Source organism: Lytechinus variegatus, chromosome 14, assembly GCF_018143015.1.
Source record: "Lytechinus variegatus isolate NC3 chromosome 14, Lvar_3.0, whole genome shotgun sequence".
NCBI classification, from domain to species: Eukaryota; Metazoa; Echinodermata; class Echinoidea; order Temnopleuroida; family Toxopneustidae; genus Lytechinus; species Lytechinus variegatus.
Window position 1 is genome coordinate 13,117,661 of NC_054753.1, and position 21,583 is coordinate 13,139,243.

Consider the following 21,583-nt stretch of genomic DNA (forward strand, 5'->3'; position numbering starts at 1 on the left):
TATAGAATTTTGAAAACACTAAACTACCAACATCTGATTGTGAATTTTGTGATACACAAGAATATGACTGGTGTATGACTAATACCAGTATTATTTGAATTAGAAACAAAACTTTCTGATAACCCTAAGGTGTGTTTTGAAATTCATTAAAAAAGAAAAGAAAACACTGAAATGTAAATTCTGTGTAAATGACATTCTTTCATGGTATCAAAGCTTACAAAGTTAATGATAATCAATTCAAATCTATAACTGCAAAATTAATCATTTCACCACGTAGTGTTATGAAAAGATAGCTAAAAGTGAGCACTGAGCATGATGATGACATCTTAAGTGAATATTGAAATGACGACCTTTCATTTTCTTTCCATTTTTATCTTTCAGATACCAACGAGTGTCTTTTCAGCAATGGAGGATGTAGCGGCCGATGCTGTAACACCATTGGAAGCTTTTATTGTAAATGTGATGAAGGGTTTGAACTTGCCATGGACGGATTCAGTTGTAGAGGTATGATTTTAAAATATTTGCTGTTTTTAATTGTGCACTATGTATTTGCTCAATTGTTTGAATTATTCTTACAGTAATAACTAACTATTATTTCTGTAATTATTGTTTTTTTTCATTTTCCATTTTTGTATGAATTGAAAAAATTGCCTTTCTATCACTGATTTCAAGTCTTGAAATATCAAGAATTCAATAAAATTAGAGACTTTCAAATCTAAACTGGAGGATCATCTTTTCTAACGTCAATTCTTTGCCCTTCTAGTCAAACAAACTCTGTCATTTGCTTTGTTTTTCCTGTGTGCCACAGGAGTAGAATATTTCTAGATATACAGAGAGACATAAATCACTATTCGTATTATTATCGTAATGAACCTCATTTTAGAGATATTGACTAGCATGAACCAAACCATGGGGCAATTACTATTTGAATATTCATTTAAACAGTGATTAATAATTGAATCTATCTTATTCTTCAGATATTGATGAGTGTGAACAGAACAATGGAGGCTGCCAACACACCTGCCGTAACACGCATGGAAGTTTCCAGTGTGAATGCCCCTTCGGAGAACGACTCAACCCAGATGGCGTCACCTGCACCCGTAAGCTCACTCGGAAAAAATCTTATATAAATTATCTCTTGTTAAAATGAACTTTTGCTTGGGTGATAGTTGATTTTATTCACCAGTATTTACATCCATCCTTGGTCTCTTGGCCATTATCCCTACTGATTTCAAATAACTTATCAAATCTTCCCATTCATACATACAATAGTTCACACTGCTCTTTAAAAAAAATAAAAGAGAAAAACACTCGTCCAAACAAATTTGTGCTTGGTCGATAGTAAATTCTATTCACCAGTATATATATATATCCATCTTAGCTCTCTTGGCCATTATCATTTCTGATTTCAAACAATTCCTCCCATCCTTCCCATTCACAAGTAGAAAACTATACACTGCTCTTTTATGAACTATCTCTGGTACAAACAATCTGGTGCTTGGTTGGTGGTAAATTCTATTCACCAGAATATATCCATCCTAGCTCTTCTGGCCATTTTCCCTACTGATTTTAAACAAATTTCTCAAATCCTTCCCTCCATTCATATGTAGATACTGTACTCTGAAACTTTTGTGAGCCTTATGATATGATTAGAATTGCTGTGTCGTGGTCACCCGTGGGTTGTGGTCTAAATCCTTCCAAAATATGCCTCCTTTTAATCTTCATCCATACTGTTGTACATACAAGTACATGTTTTAAAATACATTGATATATTATAGTATTATCTATTAAATTTCCAATCCATGCTTTAATTGTCTATAAAGTTCATGCTATTTTGTTAGTTAACTCCGTATTTTATATTCCAAAAACTTTGCTCCCTCTATTATGGTGGTGCCTGTTATATTTCCTTTCCCTTCAACCCCTCTGGGTTCATTAGAATGTGTTTAAACAAACTATCTGCTTCATAAATTTGTCACTTCCATGCTAAATATCTGTGTCATTATGTGTCACCTGCTTTTAAGTGTATGCAGAAGCAACTGGAAAAATATGCAGAAAGCATAGCTTTTTCTGGTAAAGGCATGATATACCGGTATGCACATAATGTGTCTAAAGTGTCAGAATCAAATTTTGAGGAAAATTGAGTTTTTAAGGAGACATATTAAGACTTGGTACAATATATGTTTCTTAAATTTACTCACTATGGAAATACAGAATCACAGCTTACTAGATTTGAAACTTAAAGAGAAAATTAGAAATTAAACTCAAATAGAAGGCCCTATACATATATAATTTAAGATAAATTGGGAAGTGGAACTGTGCTTTGAAAGAAAATAAAAGGTCCCATTTGTAAAATCTTTGGTCTGACTCGACCTGGGAAAGAACCCATTGCCTCCTATTCATGATCTTTGTATGTTTATTTATTCATAGTCTGACAGAAACATTGTTTTGTAGATTCCATTGTAGATTACCAATTATATTTCTTGTGCCTTTCATTCATTCCTCAAGCATGTTTGAAAGTTCGTTTTTTATATCATTGATGCAGTAATACATTGGAAATTCAGTTTGTTTGCATTAAACAATTTGTAAGGTCTTGTATGCACAGAAAATGATTACATGGTTTTAAAAGAAGCAAATAAACATTTTACATTTCAATGAATATTAGTAACATAAAGATATTGACATTTGTAAAGTGCAGCACTATAAAAAATGGTGTGGTCATATACTGTAAAAGTGGAAATATTCGCGGTGTGGAAATTTTCGCGCATTTCGCGGAAAGATCGGCGAGCGCGAATTTAAAAACACGCGAATTTATGAGCATCTATCAACTGCGTGTATCGTTTTGGCAAAGAGATTGCATAATTTGATCTAAAGAGGGCGGCATTTACGCAAGCAAGCTTGAGCTCCAATATCATGTGCATCGCGAGAATTCGTTTTAAAAGCAATGCGATCATTTTTTTAACTGTCACAGATCGGTATTTAAATTATGATTTTGGTTGAAATATAAATTGCTTTTGCTATTTGATTGGTGAGTGTTTAGATCTGTTTAGTTTTTGAGAAGACGTTGGGTCGATCGCCCGTGTTTGTTGATTGATCCCATGCACTTTTAATAGCCGTAGTCCCCCCGATCCTTACCCGGTGCTCGGCCGTCTATCCCAGGCCATCAGCTAGCAGCCTAGCAGCGCCTCCGTTTTGCCTTTCCCGATGTCCGCCCCACAAAGAAAAGTTGCGCTAAATGTCACAAAGCTCATGATTAGATCAAAACAATGCTGAATTATGCGGCCCTAGAGCTAAAATTATGATAAAAAAATACAATTCCGTTGCTGAAATTTTAATTAAAACCATTCAGGGATGGCAAGAAGGAAGTGACTTTGTGATTATGGAGTATGCAGCGCGAATTTAAAAACCCGCGAATATGTTTGAAGCCGCCCGAGCGCGAAAAATTAATCCCGCGAAAATAACAGCGTTTACAGTAGTGGTTTGAATAAATACTTTTAGTTTTTAAGTTGATAAATTATCAAAATTAAATTGCATGATGTCTCAAAGCTTATTTCGTTCATGTCTTTTATACCCCTTTCATAAACCCTATTAAAATGAATTAGGCGGCTAATAGCAGCATAATTTGGTCGTAAAATTGGAGGAGGACAAGACTTATCCGCATTACTCTGATGCTGCTATTATCCGCATAATAGCGGCATCAGGATAAGATTTTGAGTTTATGAACGCATTTCCAAATAATGCGGATAATTGCCATGGTGCGGTCACAAGGTCACCCTTTTCCAACACAACCGCATCGGAGGGGGCGTGTCCAGTTGTCATGGCGATTATCTGCCTTATTCAGGACGGGCGCTCGTAAAAATAATGCGGCTTATTTTCGGAGTTTATGAACGCAATTTTTATTGAATTATCCGCATTACTCGTAGGCGGCTAATTGGAGGATAGGTTTATGAAAAGGGTATTATTTCAGTATAAAAGTAGATCATCATCAGATTTGATCTAAATATTCAGTCATTTTGAAATTAACATATTGCTACAAAATCAAACTTTCAAACATGCTTTTGTGTATACTTTAAAGAAAATTCTTGTTATTGTAACTAACCAAATTTCACTCATTCCACCAAACCATGCTCTGTGATTATATCTCTTCTGTCTTCCCGACTCCCTGACTTCCTCCCTTAAAACCCCACTCGTTTTTAAAATCAATAAAAAATTGATCAAACAACGATAGCTCAAGATGGATGCGCGATCAACAATGGAGGATGTCAACACCAATGCCTGTCGCATCCTTATGGTCATTTCTCGTGTCAGTGCCACGCCGGATATAGACTGTCCGGTGACGGAAGATCATGTCAACGTAAGTCCGACGGGGTTTCGTCCGCACATCTTGATACAATGCACGCTCACTAAACACAGTTATACTTTATTTTACGATTATTACGTAAAATCTCTATGCATGTAAAAGAGAATATTAAAATCTCTTAGGAGGTAAGATCCAGGAAATATTTAAATAGTGTTTGGAATCAGCATTTAAATTCCTGTTAAATATTGGATACGACTGGAAAATTGACAAGACATAATAGAGGTTTATTATTAATATATTTAATTTTCTTTTATTACATTTATATTTTTAGGGTTTTTTTGAGAGAAGTTTGAAAGTAATTTACTAACTTTCTGATCGCCAGTTTTTAGGGATTTGTTTTTAAAAGTTGATGAAATCAGCATATACCCAATACTTTTTTCCCCACACAATCTTGTTGAATCGTTAACAGGTAAAACTCATTTCGAGCTGTGTAAATGAATCTTTGCATGTATTGGCCATGATTTCACACTTATTCTTAAATCAATTAATTGTGATGCTGTCATTCTTTTATTGTAGTTTTCATCATTTTTGGTATAATTGCATGATTCTCGACATCTTTATCTGATCAGTTTGTCATTTTGATGAGTGTAACTGTAATGCATGCTGCTTACGAAAAAATACTTTAGCAATTCATGCTCATCATATCTATTTTGTGAGTTCAGTTTATCTCTTTTCAAAAAGATATCAATTAATGATAGAATATGTATCCTTTATATTATTTGATACGAAAGATATTCATAAGCACTTGATTTGTCTTAATCAGTACTGGTGTGGATATTTTGTTATACTCTGGTGCAAAGGAATTGAAATTTTAATGGGCGCTTGTTTTTCATTCACATGTTAAGAAAAGAAGAAAATATACCATTGCATAAATCTATATGAGGTGTAAGGCTTGAAGATATGGTATAATATTTCTATTTATATAATACACAATGTAGGTATGTAATTATATGTCAAAAAAAATCATATTATACCCCTTATAGCTTTGCTGTATTTATCTCTTTGCAGATTTGTGCTAGTACTATGAACAAAACGTGTATATATATATATATATATATATATACAACCACTCCCTGCCTTTCTTTTGAACCTGTTTCTTTTTACCCAAACCAGTATACAACTTCAATTTACCCCCTCCCTTTCCTGACCTTATACCCCAAATCATAATTGTTTGGTGTCCTGGTTCACTTACTATATAGAAATGGTAGAATTGTGAATAATGCATTTTCAGATTGTTTGGATTACATGTGTTTTTACACCCCACCAAGAAATACATTAATTCAAACATTGAGAGCATAAGTCTTGATTTCATTGATGAGTTCGAGATTACTTTTTGAAGTTGTTGAAATTGAACTGTATGGATTGATAAAAAATGGAGTTGGAACTTTTGACATTTTCTATCCATCAAAATCGCCAATTTAATCTCTTTATCTGTTTTAAATTTAGATGAAATTTTCTCTTCTTCATATCAATGCAAAGTGTCACACATTTCTGCTGATGATGGTAAAACCATGGAGCTCCATGCTAAATCTGATTCATGAGAAGAAAATTGCTAATTTGAGAATCAGAAGCAATGCTTTGCATAAAAAGTTTTGGTCATTGATTGGTATTTGAAAAGTTCTCTTCCCTGAAAGACGGTGCATACCATATGTGAAACAAAACTTGAATATTTCCGACTGATACAATGAATTTGGGCCCATTGTAGATCGACTTTTGTTCTTGATCTGTCCCTAGTTTCACAAGCAAGAGATCAGTGATTCATTGCAGGGAGCAATCAATACTGTTCTTATCATGAATAGCATCCTGATTTTAAGCCAATCAGAAGCCCCCGTTATGGACTGGAGTATGGTTTCTGAGTTGCATTTGAAATCAACTTTTGTTACAATAAGGAACATTTAGCTGGTCTAGATGATATGTTCCGCTGTGACATGCAAAAAATATTTTATTTGTGGTATTTTTTATGTAATTGTTTAGAAAGCATGAATGCTTGTAAGCAAGTGATGAAATGACCGAAGTCTTGCAGTTCTCTCAGACAGACATGGTAACTTAGGATACATGCCCGGATATATGCCTTTATACCAAAGGGCACTAGCACACCAAGTGGGTCACCAGAACCTGAAACACCCTGCTCTAATGACCCAGCTATGCCTCCTTCTAAACTTGAGTATTGAAAATTTACTTCTATGTCCTTTTAGCATCAAACCCATGTGCAATCAACAATGGAGGATGCGAACACACCTGCCTTAACATGGGAGATAGAGCCTTCTGCAACTGCAACACAGGTTACAGGTTAGCGCAAGATGGACGTAGCTGTGAAGGTATGTATGCATGTAGAGGAACGATGGTTAAACTCTACTTAAAGAAATTCATTATATAAACTTATTTTAGAACATACATCTATACTGTATAAAGAGAAAGCAGCACTGAAAACCAATATCTGTTTCTACTATTAACAATTTTGGATAGATTAGTTATTTGGTCTTAATTCTTTAAAGCTTAGAATATTATTCATCTGTTCTTTTTATTGATATTTTATTGGAATTGTTGAGAAATGTTATATGAATATATATTTTGTTGTCTTGAGTGAACTGCATGTATGTACCAAAAAGATGAATAGAATAGACCTGATAGTTATAATCATCATCATCATTACTACATGTATATTCACCAAACATGCAATCACCATCCTCATAATCATCCTCATCACAATCATCCTCATCACCACCATCATCATAATCACCACCACCACCACACCATCATCATCACCACCACCACCAACATCATCATCATCATCATCATTGCCATCATCATCACCACCATCATCATTATCATCACCACCACCAACATCATCATCATCATCATTGCCATCACCACCAACATCATCATCATCATTGCCATCATCATCATCATCGCCATCATCATTATCATCACCATCATCATCATTGTCATCATCACCACCACCATCATCATCACCACCACCGTCATCATCATCATTGTCATCATCACCACCATCATCATTATCAAAATCATCCTCATCCCCACCATCATCATCATTAATATTGTCCCCATAAGGTCATCATCTCCACCATCTTAATCATCAATTTGAATGTTTAGGGAGCAACATATTCTTTGTTCTTGCTTTCCCCAGATATTGACGAATGCGCTACCAGGAACCATGTTTGCCAGCAGGAGTGTACCAATACCGTTGGATCATACCGATGTAGCTGTGTCACCAACTACATGCTAGAAGCTAATGGCAGGACATGTAGACGTGAGTATTCCCCTCATACTTCTAATGTGTAAAATGAATAATGATATCTACAATTAATAATAATGATGATACATATGGATACTTCTAGATGCTTGTGAAGACAGGTCTAAGCCTTTAAATTCAGATCCAAATTCAGTCTCCTCTTTAGGTTAGCTGGATCATGTTAATGATGATTATAATAGTATGATAATGATGATAATATTAATAGTAATGATAATGGTAAAAATGATAATAGATGATGATGATAATGATGTTAAAGAATTAGGATGGTGATGATGATTATGATGGTGATGATGATGATGATGATGATGGTGATGATGATGATGGTAATGATGATGATGATGGTAATGGTGATGAAGATGATGATGGTAAGGGTGATGATGATGATGATGGTAATGGTGATGATGATGATGATGGTGATGATGATGATGATGGTGATGATGATGATGGTAATGGTGATGATGATGATGATGATGATAAAGAATGATGATGGTAATGAGGATGATGGTGATGATGATAACGGTGATAAAGATGATAATTAAAAAGTATTAATTTATTGATCTAGCAAATGTCTTGGGTATTTCATAGCAAGACCAGTCTGATAAAAATCAATTATGCTTATCTAAGCTTCACATCGTGATGATTATGCTGTAGCTCACTCTTTGTGAAACACCCTACCCTTATGCCCCAGCAGCCAGCATAACCTGTATGGTGGCCCATTTTCACAATGATACATTAACATTATTATCATTTACAGTGCAAGCAATAATCGACATTGAGGCTATTGATCCATGTGAGAACCATCAGTGTCAATACAACTGCACCATGAAATGGAACAGACCTGTTTGCACCTGTCCCATTGGTTATGAGCTCTCCCCTGATCAAAGAACCTGCCAAGGTAAGGATGATGATATTGATGATGATAATGATGACGATGATGATGACGATGATGATGATGATGATGATGGTGGTGGTGGTGCATGGTGATGGTGATGATGATGATGATGATGTTGGTGATGATGATGATGGTGATGGTGATGATGATGATGATATCATATGATGATGAGGAGGAGGATGATGATGATGATGATAGTGGTGATGCTGATGATGATGATAGTGATGATGATGATAATTATTATGTTAAAGATTAGAATGGTGATGATGATGGTGTTTGTGATAATGGTGATGATTGTAATGATGATAATATTATGTTGATGATTATAATGGTGATTGTGATGACGATGGTGAGTTGATGTTGATGATGATGAAAATGATGAATAAGATTTTTTTCGTTTGCTCTCCTAGATAAAAATGAGTGTAACATTGGTCAACATTGTTGTGCGGCCACTCACACATGTATCAACACAGAGGGCAGCTATACCTGTCTTTGTCGGCCAGGATTCTTCCTCAGCGATGATCAATGCAGCTGTATAGGTATGCAAACCCTTTAATTAAAGTTACATTGTTTCCTTCTATTCAAGTAAATTCTTACTTTTTCAGTTTAGTTAATGGTGTCACATCAGTAAAGAGAGGATTTTCAATTCTTCAGATAAGAAAATTGTTCTTCTTCTGGAAAGAAATCATTTTCTTCAGATATGTACATTCTTTCTTTTCAGTCAACTTAATCTTTATGTATTTTAATAATTGACTTGTATGTCATTCCCCCCCCCCCGGAATTTTGCGCTAAATTGAAGACAATTATAATCCTTCAATATTTATATCATGCATAATTGCTCAGATCTGTTTCACAAATAATAACAGGTCATTAAGGTTTTAAATCAAGTTATTTAACTTCAATTTCATAAGGCATGATTTTATTCCACATTTTAATGTTTCCTATTAGCTTTCACAAATCTCTAACAGTATAACTTAATTTATCAGCTCAGTTGACACACTGTTTATAGGATAATAGGATGATTACTATCTATAATTGTTTTCTTCACTATCAAAGCATGGGGAAAGGGCAACATAAACAGAAACAAACAATGTCAACAGACTTTTGACACTTCCCAAAATTTTAGCACAGATCAAGATAGACCCCTGTCCATGTAAATCTGACTTTAGGATACTGGCCTATATGCCTACTCTAAGTGCTGTATTCCTGATATGCCTGAAACTTTGCATTTTAAAAAATCTCAGCCGTTGACGAATGTGCCCAACGAAGCAGTCATGAATGCGAGCAGCAATGCACCAACACTCAGGGATCCTACCTTTGCAGTTGCAACGAATCCTTTGTCCTTGGAGAGGACGGCTTCTCTTGTCATAGATGTAAGTTCCCTTGTTGACTACAACTCTGACCTGACACCCTAAAACCAACAACAAATAGCCCGAAAAGAATTTCGAGATTTTTTATCAAGCTATATAAAGCTTGTTTTTAGCTTAAAAATGATTTATAACATGTCAAAATTGATCAACAATATTCCACACAAATTCTGGATTGAATGAAGAAGAAATTCAGTGAAAGCTGCAGAGAATAAGGAGAAAACAAGGTTTGAAGCTCAGGGTTCACTCAAGCATGAGATGTGCAAACTGGACAATCTTAAGTGAAACTTCCAAGCAGTCTAGAAAAGTGGTGCCAGACAAACTCTTGGCCCTGACTCCCCATCTTTTAATTAGCTGTGCAATCTCAAGTTTTGAGAGTGTGAAGAAGAATTACTTTTTCAGATAAGCTTATTTTAGATTGTAATTCACGCCTGGGTGATGACTGTATCATTGTTTGTTATCATTTTCAAAGCTGAACTCTGTAATTAACTAATCATTGTGACTTTTGTTTTGATTTCAGTGTTGCTGACACGCCCCTCTCCATCCCCCAGCTATCAGTTCCCTCCTATCTACAACAGTGAGCTAAGCACTGGCCAGTTGGAACAGGGACCACAGACAAGCTGTAAGTAAACTTTAACATTTGTAGAGCTCAGTTCCAAAAGGATCTACATCAATCTTTGATTTTTGCAAAAAGCATGCATTTGTTACCTTTCAAGCCATAATTTGGAGACTTACCTGTTAAATGTTTTTTTATAACAATCATATTTGGTATTCACTTGTAAAGTTCATATTTTTATTGGATTTTTTTTCCTTCTCTAATTGCAAATTGAGCATCTTGTTAAGATGCAAAGTGTACTATACAAATTGTACGTATTATTATCATAATTGTTATTATTAAAGATAAATTCCAGTTTTGGTAACGATCTGAAAATGACTTTTTACAGAATCTAATATAATGACCACCCAAGTGTCTGTTTGTATGAATAAAAAATATGTGCCAAAGGATTCTGGAAGAAATTGTGTAATTGCAGAGAAATCAGCAAAATAAGCGCGGATTCGGTCACTTCCGTCGGGTCTTTATTCCAGCAATAATAATACACTGTCCCACGTGTGCCTATCTGTGTTGGTTATCTTCAGTGTGAACATTTTTCAGCGTAGATTTCAAGATTTCACAAAGTTCAGTTTATGTAACTGTACCAGATCTAGATCCTCGATGATATACTGACAATTAAGCATTGTTTTACAGACTTTCTCATGAAATCAGTGTTTACTGCAACTACTGGCATTTCTCTTTAACCCTATACACAAATTGCTGAAATATTCAAAAACATGTAATGCTTTTACAATTACTTGATTAATAGATTAGTTTAGGTATCAATAATTGCATTGATTTATGTTAGATTTTGAGGGATTTATTTGATATCTATTTGGTGTGTTTGTTATATTCATATTTTTAAGGGGGGTGTAAATATATTGGCAACAATTATGTTATTGTGCTCTGTTGAGAAAAATTTGATGAGGGGAGCATTTTCTTGAAACAAAAAGTCAATAATTTTCACTATAAGCTACCGAAATCTGTGTACCTCATTGGCTCAGAGCAAATTTGTCAATGAATATCAATGAACAATTGTTTCATGAAATACTCTCCCGACTAATAGGATACAGATAATTTGTTATTGGATTTTATTTATTAATAGGATTATATTGACTGATAATAATTTCATGTTTGCTCCTTTCGTTGAATTAGTTTGTCGGGAGGGTAACTTTGGACCCCAGTGCCACTATTCCTGTTCAGACTGTATGAACGGGGCAAGCTGCAACCAAGATTTAACTGGGTGTGAATGCCTCCCAGGCTGGCAAGGAACTATCTGCAATGAGAGTAAGTTGAAAACTTTCTCACAAATTTTTTTTTTTCAGTACAGTTTTTATCATTTTGTTTTGAAATGGTATTTAAATAGCAAATAGGCATGAGTGCGATGGTGCGAGATTTCGCATGAGGTGAGCCGAGTTGAATAGAGCGTTTCTAGCACCCTTGCACAAATAAGAATATTCGCTATATGTGTTGTACAACGCCTCAGAATTCAGCGAAAATATGAAAGAAAAAAAAAAAGTTTTTCCCTGCATTAATCTATGAAAAGGAAAATAGAGCAAAAAAAAATGAAAGTGAAAAGTACAATTCTACAAGCGCACATGACCTTGGGCAGCCTTGTGCATTTAGCCAGCAGGCTTATATGCGTATTGAGCCTTTTACTGAGCGCATTGAATTAAATCGTATTGTGACGTCACCTCCTAAAGCCGTGCAACAGTACTAATGTTTGACATTCAGCCTCCCATTTGCTTGCATACAACAAGCTAAGTAGGCATTGTACAATACCAACTTGATGATAGAAGATACCTTGTATTCCCCAAACCTGATTTCCAACTTCATCAGAATAAACCACATTATTGTCCAGTGCAAAAAAAAATCACTTGTAAGATTCCCAAAAGAAATACCTGCAAGTCAATAAAATTTAGTAGGAGTTTATCTAACGTCACAGAAATTATTGCAATGGAAATGCAAATTACGAAAACTTTGGATGCAAGCAAAAAGAATACCCTTTCTTTGCGGGGAAATGCTAGTGTCTTATTGCTGTCTTGTATCTTCAGGAACTTTCTCTGTTTTAAGTGGGTGTTAAGACGGGTATTTTGATGACTGAATAATATGTTCTGTTAAGGTACAGGTATCATTGGATTGTATGAGTATGAAAGCATCTAATGTTATCTCTCTTTTCCTTGAAAGCTTGTCCATCTAACTTCTTTGGTGAGAACTGTCAGCAGACATGTTTGTGTCAGAATGGAGGGACCTGTAACCCTATCACTGGTGATTGTACCTGTCTTCCTGGGATTGAAGGACCACGTTGTACTGAAGGTAGGTGGATATGACATGATTCTACATGTCTTCTTCACTTTCTTCAACTTTCTCCTTCTCCGATGACCTTAACGACTCCTCCTTCGACTTCTTCGACAAGGATAATTCCCTGGCTCTTTAGTAACAGGTTATAGTCTCAGAAATCTAACTATATGACATGTTTTTGAAGATTGCTATTTTCTTTTAATTGAAATCTATAATTTCTAAATATATATTTTTTTATCAATTATCTTTTTTTAAAATTTCAGGTTGCCCTCCTGGCTTCTGGGGCAAGAACTGTGAACAGGAATGCAACTGCCCATCAGGGATCACATGTAATGAACGCTGGGGAACATGTCTCTGTAGGGCAGGCTACTTTGGACCTCATTGCAGCCAACGTAAGTCTAATAAATTTTTTGAACTAGAATTATAATTATGAATTTTTATTTTTTTATTATAATTATTATTACTATTATTATTATTACTATTATTATTATCATTATTATTATTATTATTATTACTATTATTATTATCATTATTATAATTATTACTATTATTATTATTACTATTATTATTATCATTATTATTATTATTATTATAATCATTATTATTATTTATTGATTGATTTTTTTATTATTTCTGCATTCAAGATAAACATGCAACATAACATGTACAAAGGTGATACATTTAAGTTTTACAAAGCAATAAAACAATAGTCGTAATAAAGCAATGAAAAATAAATATCAACAAGAAGCATTATTTAATAAAAAGAAAATATCAGTTTAAACGAATGCAGGAGACCGCCATCGTGAGCGGTTACGCATGAAAATAATTAATATTCATGTTAATTAGAGTTGAACTAGCTTTACTCGGTTGTCTCGCGAAGCAGTTGAAACTTGTATACCGCTTCACGAGACAACCAAGTATAGTTCAACTCTATTGAATTAACCGCGATGATGAATATCTTTGAAATTATTTATATCATTAATATTTTTATCATTATTTACATTATTAGTATTAGTATCATTATTATTATCAATCACAAACAATGGGATGAGGGATAGTCACATGCATGCCGTGAGAGGTAACACGACAGGAAAGAATGTGGGCAGCGCAATTTTATGATAATAATAATATAGGATTGTATAGCACATGTATCCACCTTGCTAGGTGCTCAAGGTGCTCCTATATTACCCCAGCCAAGCTAGTCTACTGATTCTGGTGCACACAGCTTTTTGAGGAATTACTTCCTGCCGGTACCCATTTACCTCACCTGGGTCGAGTGCAGCACAGTGTGGATAAATTTCTTGCTGAAGGAAAACACGCCATGGCTAGGATTCGAACCCACGACCCTCTCTTTGAAAGGCAAGAGTCGGAACCAATAGACCACGACGCGCCCACTTGATTTTCATCCTGTCCATTACATACGACTCCACTATGAACATGTGGACATTTAACAAAGGTTTTAGTCTAATCAAGATACGTTTATCCTTCATAATGTTGCAGCTTGTCCCGACTTCTACTATGGTAGTATGTGCAGTGAGCAGTGCGATTGTCATCCAGTCCATTCGTTAGGATGCGATCCAGTCGATGGTGCCTGCAGGTGCAAGCCAGGATATGAAGGAGACAGATGCCAAAATGGTAAGAATCAAGCAGATTACAATCCAATATGTATGTACATTAGGGGTCTGTTTCATGAAAAAATAACAGTTAAAAGATAATAGGTCCTTCAATCTGATTGGCTGAATAGGTATTTGTTATAGAAATTGTGCATTTGTTATTATAACATGTTTTTTATGAAACCAAACCCTGACCCTTCATATATTGTTTACTATGTTGATATGATAAGACTTGTTTGTATTTTAATTTTTTACAAATGAGAAAAACAGTAACTATAAACAATATTTCCTCTAGTTTTAAGAACATTTTACAGCGAGAAAGGTAGCAGAGATATAAAGAAACTAAAAATGTAAGCAGAGCAAACCAGTAAAGTGCACAGTGGACTCCATACTTATAGGGCAATGATATATTTACAGTTGATGATACAGTACATTGTATATTTCATAGAAAAAGTACTCTTATTGCTAGGCTTAATATTACAGACAATAGCTTGAAAGTCCAGCCGGTTTTGCCCATATTTTAAATATCATTTGCTATGGACCTGTTCACCGTAATATTTTTCCTAAAAAAATATGAGAACAAAAAATGGAAAATGCTCGCAATCGTTCTCTTCATCCATCTTTAACATTTACTTTTCTTTCCTTACAGCGATAGAATCCTCAAATAAATGGGGAAATCTAGAAAAGAAACGAAATCAGTTACCTTTTGGTTGTGATTGAAACTATCTCTTTATTCTGCTTGCAGAGTGTCGTCTTGGGATGTACGGTGAGCAGTGCAGGCATGTCTGCCAATGTCTCGATGCTTCTATGTGTAATAAGGTCACTGGAGAGTGCAGTAGGGAATGCTCGGCTGGATACACTGGAGAAGCATGCGAACGATGTGAGTACACTTTTGTTGGGACACTGTGTAGTAGTGAGATCTGAGTGTTTCTGAGTGTTGATAGAAAGAACTGTGTGAATGTTGGGGCACATTGAAGAATGACACTGAAAAGCAATGAAGCATGCAAACGATTTGAGTAGAATTTGGCTCGGACACTGTGTAGTAGTGAAATTGGGTTCTCTTCAGTTTTTGTTGGAGGAGGGAGGGGTCTCTGAATGTATTTTGTGAGGACACATGTAGTTCTCTTTAGTTTTGATTGGTAGAGGGATGGTTATCTGAATTTATTTTGTTGGAACACATTGTAAAATAGCAATGAACAGGCCATGAAGCATGCAAACTATGTGATGAGATCTTAGCTGTGACGCTGTGTATTGTTCTTAGCTGTGACACTGTGTAGCGTTTGACATCAAGTTCTTTTCTATTTGATGGAAGCTATGAATGCATTTGTTGGGACACACTGTGCAATATTGTAAATGTGATTTAGTGAATCAAACTGGTTTTTAGCCTAATACCTTGAAAAAAAATTAAATATTTTTTCTTCTCTTTTTTAGGAGGGGGGGGGGCTGGAGTGCTCTGGAAGGGGGTCTAATGACTGCTTTCCAGGCTTAATCTTTTCTGTGTTGGATTATTTGCACAAACATGCACAAAATCTTGTTTTGTTTAATCTTAATACCTTTATCCTGCCTAGAATTATTACCTTAATATCATTCTTTCTAATGTTGATTGATGATATAGCTCAAATGATTCAAAGAATATCTCTGTTTACTTCCATGTCATCTGCAGCTTGTGACTTTGGAAGCTACGGAGTGAACTGTAAATTCACCTGTCGATGTGGAGGCAACGCCTGTAACAGTATCACTGGAGAGTGCTTCTGTGAGGCTGGCAAGACTGGAACCAGCTGTCTAGATGGTAAGGATTGCATCACCTTTTGGTAGAATGATAACATTATTTCAATTGTAGACTTTGTTGCCATGGGAAACTGTATTTCTGGGTATCAATTCTGTTTGTGTTCTTTTTTTTTTTTACACCAATACTAATTTTCTTGAGTTTATATCCCACTGCCGCCACCATGTCAGTAATGAAAAAGTCGATAGTAATTTCAATGGCATGATCTTACATTTTATCCCACTGCTGTCACTATTTGTTAAAAATGAGAAGGTCAATAGTTCTTTCTGTGGTATTATCACACAATATTTTACACCACTGCTACCAATAAGTCAGTAATGAAAGTCAATAGTCCTTTCTATGGCATGGACTATCCCACCGCTGCCACCATTTCAGTAATGAGAAGTCATTTATATATCATGATCTTAATTATATCACACCACCGCTACCATGTTATTTTTTTAAATACCGGTAATGAATTGTTTTATATGGTGTTTGATTTGAAGTTTGAGCTACAAGCTCATTAATACTTATTATGCAGCACAAACAATAATATTTTATCAAATCCATGCTATATGTGACTGATGGTCGTGTCTGATAAACTCAGCAAGAAAACTGTAAATATTAAAGTGTGTTGCTCTCAACCTGTCTGAATAATCATGTTCACAATGTGAAATCGCCCATATATGTCTTTTCACATGAATTGATAAATCTAATGACTTGATTGTCTCCTAGATTGCCCTGATGGTACATGGGGTATCTCCTGCAGGAGTAACTGCACCTGCACCGAAGACAAGGTCTGCGACAAGACTACTGGAGAGTGTCTCTGCCCACTCGGATACTTTGGAGAAAACTGCAGGGATCGTAAGTAGCCCCCTTCACCCCCCCCCCTCCAAAAAAAAGAATTAAAAAAAAGAAAAAAAGATCAAATGAAATTAATTGATTGATAGATGGATGCCTAAATATAAGAGATAAGATTTCATTCACAGATAAAAAGAAATAAAACCAAATAACATTTGGCAGATGAAGTAATGGAAAAATAAGGATATGAAATAACAATAAAGAAATAAAAAGAATGATCGATGAATATATTGGTCAAGGTCGTAGATATGCAAACACCCCTATGAATCACATGACCCTTGGTGCAGCTAAAAACCTTGTAGAAAAATGAAGGCTTTTGTCTAAAGGCATATTGTATTTGTATTTATTGATTTTCTGTTCACATAAACAAAGTAACATAACAGCACAAATTGAAATATATCACTAAGTAGATCAATGTGTAAAAAATCATTTTAAAAACGCAGATTTAGCTTAACAACAATTTTGTGTACAAAGTCAAAGAAATGTAAACGACCAGCAATGAGAATAATGCTGTGTGTTTTTTTTACTGAATTTCAGCTTGTCCTGATGGCCGCTATGGTCTGATGTGCCGACATGATTGCCAATGTCAGAACGGAGCTGAATGTAACTCAGAGACTGGAGCCTGTACCTGTACACCAGGATGGAAGGGACAGTTCTGTACTGATGGTGAGTTTACAGGAAACCTAGCCCAAGATATAACCTTAAAATATCCTTTCTTGTCGTCCCTCTCATGTTATGTTTTCATGGGTTTTAATGAACAAATAGATTGAATTTGAACCTTGAAAGTGTCATGAGACAAGAATGCTTTATTCTTGACATTTAAGCCATACGATTTCAATCTACATGTGCAAGAGGGTTGTCAAGGAAAAATGATTTCACAAAATACATTGGTCATAATTTGAAAAGAAACGTATGTTTTATCAACTGTTTTCTTTAAATTTGTTTTTCGAAAATCTGAAATAAAGTTTATCCATCCATCTGTCTATAATCTATCTTGTGTGTTTTTGTTTGTTTGAATATGATTAACTCTCTCGACAATTGATTTTGTTCTTATGACAAGATTATTGTTCCCTTTTCTATCTATCCAACATACCATTTACATTGCTTAATTTTCAGAATGCCCTGTTGGATACTATGGTGTTGGCTGTGCAACGAGATGCACATGTGAGAACAGTGCAGGATGCGATCCTGAGACGGGAGAGTGCATCTGTACTCCTGGATGGAGGGGAGAACAATGTGACCAAGGTATATGAGAACTTATCAAATGTTTCATGTTCAATTTTCCCCTTGAATTACTGTAAATAAATGTGGAGAAAAGATTACTGGAGGGTCAAATGATTATTCAAGTGATGTTTTGTGAAAATGGGATTGTTCCAATTTTCTTGAGTTTATATCCCACCGCTGCCACGATGGGTATTGGAAGTTGATAGTAATTTCTATTACATGGTTGAATAATCCCCTGCTGTCATCATGTCAGTAATGGAACAGTCAATAATCTTTACTATTCCATTATATAATATCCAACTGCTGCCACTATATGTATTATGAAATAGTCAGTAGTCCTTTCTATTGCATGGAATCATATCCCACTGCTGCCACCCTGCTATTAATGAAAGGGTCAGCAGTTGTTTCTAGGACCTGACTGAACAATATTCCACCTCAATTTTCCTGTGCAAGGCAAGATATGAAAACATTTCTGATACTAACATTATTTGTTTTATTATTCAGCTTGTGAACCCGGCTTCTATGGTGTTAACTGTGAGAACCTCTGTATGTGTCTCAATAATGCTACCTGTGATCACATCAGTGGGACGTGTACATGTGCACCAGGATGGAGGGACAGATTCTGTGCTAAACGTAAGTTATTGTCTTAAAATTTCTGAACAAAGGTACCGATGAGAATGGTCCTTTGGTGCATTAATCGTCAACTATTTTAAGAAAAGTTAGTATACTAATGAGGAGTATACACCATGGTCACCTCTGCATATTGGTACTCCTTAATTTGTCTAAATTTTAACTATAGATGAAAACTTCTAACTAAACATGCAATATTTGCATTAGATAGGTCACAAATTTTCAGGAAATTCCCGCATTTACTGATTTTCCACCATTTTCATGATATCTGCTCTAATGAATTGATATAATTAAATGTTGATTCTGAAGAAAATCTGAATAAGCAGCCATTTCTTGGACTATTTTTTCTTTAAAAGTTAAAGATAATATACTTTAATTTGTAGTGGGTATAACAATAAAACAATGAAAAGATGAGGCAAATATGGATACTGTGTCCTTAAAAGGGTTTGCTCTAGAATCATACATGCCGTTATAAATGTGGTTGTTCAGTATCTGTGGTATCAGTTTTTCAGTGTCGGTTATTCAGTATCTGTTTAACATGGCAACATGATTGTCCTAATACAAACTTAGAACAGTGACAAAGCATGTTCCCATTATCAATGATCTTTTACCTGATGTCTTTTCTAGCTTGCCCCGATGGTTATTATGGTTTGGACTGCCGTCATCGTTGTAGCTGTGGGAACGGAGCTCATTGCAACGCTACTAATGGACAATGTAACTGCCCAGCAGGCTATACTGGATTTGGATGTAGACAAGGTGGGTCTGGTAGTAAAGACTATACTTGAAATGTATTGCCTGTTGCTATAAATGAATGATTCATACAATCTTGGTTCTCTTTTATGTATGAAGTAAGAATGAAAACAAAAACTGAAAACCATGATTGATGATTGTAAATGCTTACATAATACGAAGGAATACAAACTGAATGGAGAAATTTGTCATCCTAATAAATGTGAGAGTATGTCATCAATCAATTTTGAAAATTTTCAATCAATTTTGATGACTTTTAGTAATTTTTAAAGTAAATTCTGTGTATTTGTAACTATTTTTATTATTTCATTATCAATTCTGATTTTATAAATAATGTTTTAGTAAATTTTGTATATTAACAATAATTTTGATTATTTCATAATCAATTTTGATTTTTTCCAATAGATTTTGATACTTTTTAATCAATTTTGATTATTTCAATCCCAGAATGCCCTGAGGGTAACTTTGGTGAGGATTGCTCTGGAGTATGTAACTGTGAGAACGGTGCTGAATGTGATCATGTCAGTGGAAGATGTATCTGTCCCAGCGGCTGGATCGGAGTCAGATGTCATCAACGTAAGTTACTTCTCAAATTGATTCTCCTTTCACTGTTTCCTCATTAGTTTAATTTAAATTTAAAAGTTTTTTGTGCTTCACTTTCATGTCTGGTTTTTTTCTCTCCTTTCTCTTTCTATGTCCCTTTCTTTCTTCTATTTCTCTTTTTTTTCATTCTCCTTCTCTTTCACTTGGTCTAATGCTTTCCCTTTCTCTTTATTTTTATATATCTCTGTTTTTTTTTCTTTGTCTCTTTCTCTTTGGCAGCATACAGATATATTACTCATGAAGTACGGGTTTAGAGGGGTATATATATATTACAACAAGTTGTTTATGTACAGGTTTATATGGTTATGTTGTATTGTATTCACTCTCTTCTATGTATTACCTACATTTGAAAGCGATTGGAAATAAAATTTATATTTCATGCATGTACTTGTGGACCAATAATATTACCTTTCCAATCCTTTTCTCTTTCTATGGTCTCTTTCTCTTCTCTTTCTCTTCTTCCTAACTTGTAAAATTTCTGATTCCTCATTATACAGAATGTCAGCCTGGTCGCTACGGAATCAACTGCCAGCAGCGTTGTATCTGCCAGAACGGACTTTGTGACCATGTGACTGGGATGTGCGCTTGCCAGGCTGGATGGGTCGGACGTGCCTGCCGACAACGTGAGTTGCCGATAAATACATTATTTCACGCAAAATGGATTATTGAATATGTTATGCACATAGGAACTGGTGTCTGCTCCTTGTTACAATGAATAATAATTGTCATCTTTAGATTGGGAAAATTAAATAGATATGAAATCAAATGAATACTTAGCTTGGTAATTTAGTAAGTTTTTGATAAATTATCTATTTTATGATGATATTCATAGGATGAGTGATTTGATTTGTAAAGACTAATATATCTATGCCTCCGCCCACTGTAGGTGGTGCCAGAGGCAATATGTTTCCGGTTTCCTGTTTTTGTTCTTGTTTTGTGCATTTGGTTTACAAGTATAAAAAAAATGTTTCTAAAATGAAATAGACAAAAGTAGAAATATAAAGAAGAATAGTGAGAGGGGATGAGAGAAAGAAAGGGCTGAGAGGGAGATGGGGAAAGAACAAGAGAAGAGTGGTGAGAAAAAGAAAAATAGAATGATTGAAAAATATACAAGCAACGACATAAATGTTCATTTTTGTTGTATTTATTATTTGTTCACAGCTTGTGCACCAGGACACTTTGGTGTTGGATGCCTGCAGTCTTGTACCTGTCAAAATGGAGGGTCGTGTGATAAAGTCAATGGAACATGTACATGTGCACCAGGATGGCATGGAGGCAACTGTGAACTTGGTAAATATTTGAGGGGTCATGTTTAGTTCAAGGGTCATAATGCAGGGGTCATAATACACAGGGT

The 21,583-nt window shown here is 35.1% G+C and overlaps 1 protein-coding gene across 2 annotated transcripts in view; it reads left to right on the forward strand.

Annotated features, from left to right (window-relative positions):
- Nucleotides 1-386: 386 nt before the first annotated feature.
- Nucleotides 387-21,583, forward strand: part of LOC121427831 (multiple epidermal growth factor-like domains protein 6) — a 35,976-nt gene continuing 14,779 nt past the window's right edge. Inside the window, exons 1-23 of one of the 2 annotated variants that reach the window (XM_041624399.1) lie at nucleotides 387-504; nucleotides 978-1,100; nucleotides 4,226-4,351; nucleotides 6,553-6,675; nucleotides 7,506-7,628; nucleotides 8,386-8,526; nucleotides 8,934-9,062; nucleotides 9,768-9,896; nucleotides 10,411-10,512; nucleotides 11,638-11,769; nucleotides 12,670-12,798; nucleotides 13,047-13,175; nucleotides 14,284-14,418; nucleotides 15,142-15,276; nucleotides 16,060-16,185; nucleotides 16,897-17,025; nucleotides 17,560-17,688; nucleotides 18,139-18,267; nucleotides 18,751-18,879; nucleotides 19,504-19,632; nucleotides 20,074-20,202; nucleotides 20,727-20,852; nucleotides 21,391-21,519. In XM_041624399.1, the coding sequence (XP_041480333.1) occupies nucleotides 483-504; nucleotides 978-1,100; nucleotides 4,226-4,351; nucleotides 6,553-6,675; nucleotides 7,506-7,628; nucleotides 8,386-8,526; nucleotides 8,934-9,062; nucleotides 9,768-9,896; nucleotides 10,411-10,512; nucleotides 11,638-11,769; nucleotides 12,670-12,798; nucleotides 13,047-13,175; nucleotides 14,284-14,418; nucleotides 15,142-15,276; nucleotides 16,060-16,185; nucleotides 16,897-17,025; nucleotides 17,560-17,688; nucleotides 18,139-18,267; nucleotides 18,751-18,879; nucleotides 19,504-19,632; nucleotides 20,074-20,202; nucleotides 20,727-20,852; nucleotides 21,391-21,519 (2,833 nt within the window). In that variant the 5' untranslated portion in view covers nucleotides 387-482. The remainder of the gene's footprint in view (nucleotides 505-977; nucleotides 1,101-4,225; nucleotides 4,352-6,552; nucleotides 6,676-7,505; nucleotides 7,629-8,385; nucleotides 8,527-8,933; nucleotides 9,063-9,767; nucleotides 9,897-10,410; nucleotides 10,513-11,637; nucleotides 11,770-12,669; nucleotides 12,799-13,046; nucleotides 13,176-14,283; nucleotides 14,419-15,141; nucleotides 15,277-16,059; nucleotides 16,186-16,896; nucleotides 17,026-17,559; nucleotides 17,689-18,138; nucleotides 18,268-18,750; nucleotides 18,880-19,503; nucleotides 19,633-20,073; nucleotides 20,203-20,726; nucleotides 20,853-21,390; nucleotides 21,520-21,583) is intronic. The other variant, XM_041624398.1, reaches the window with a different exon arrangement.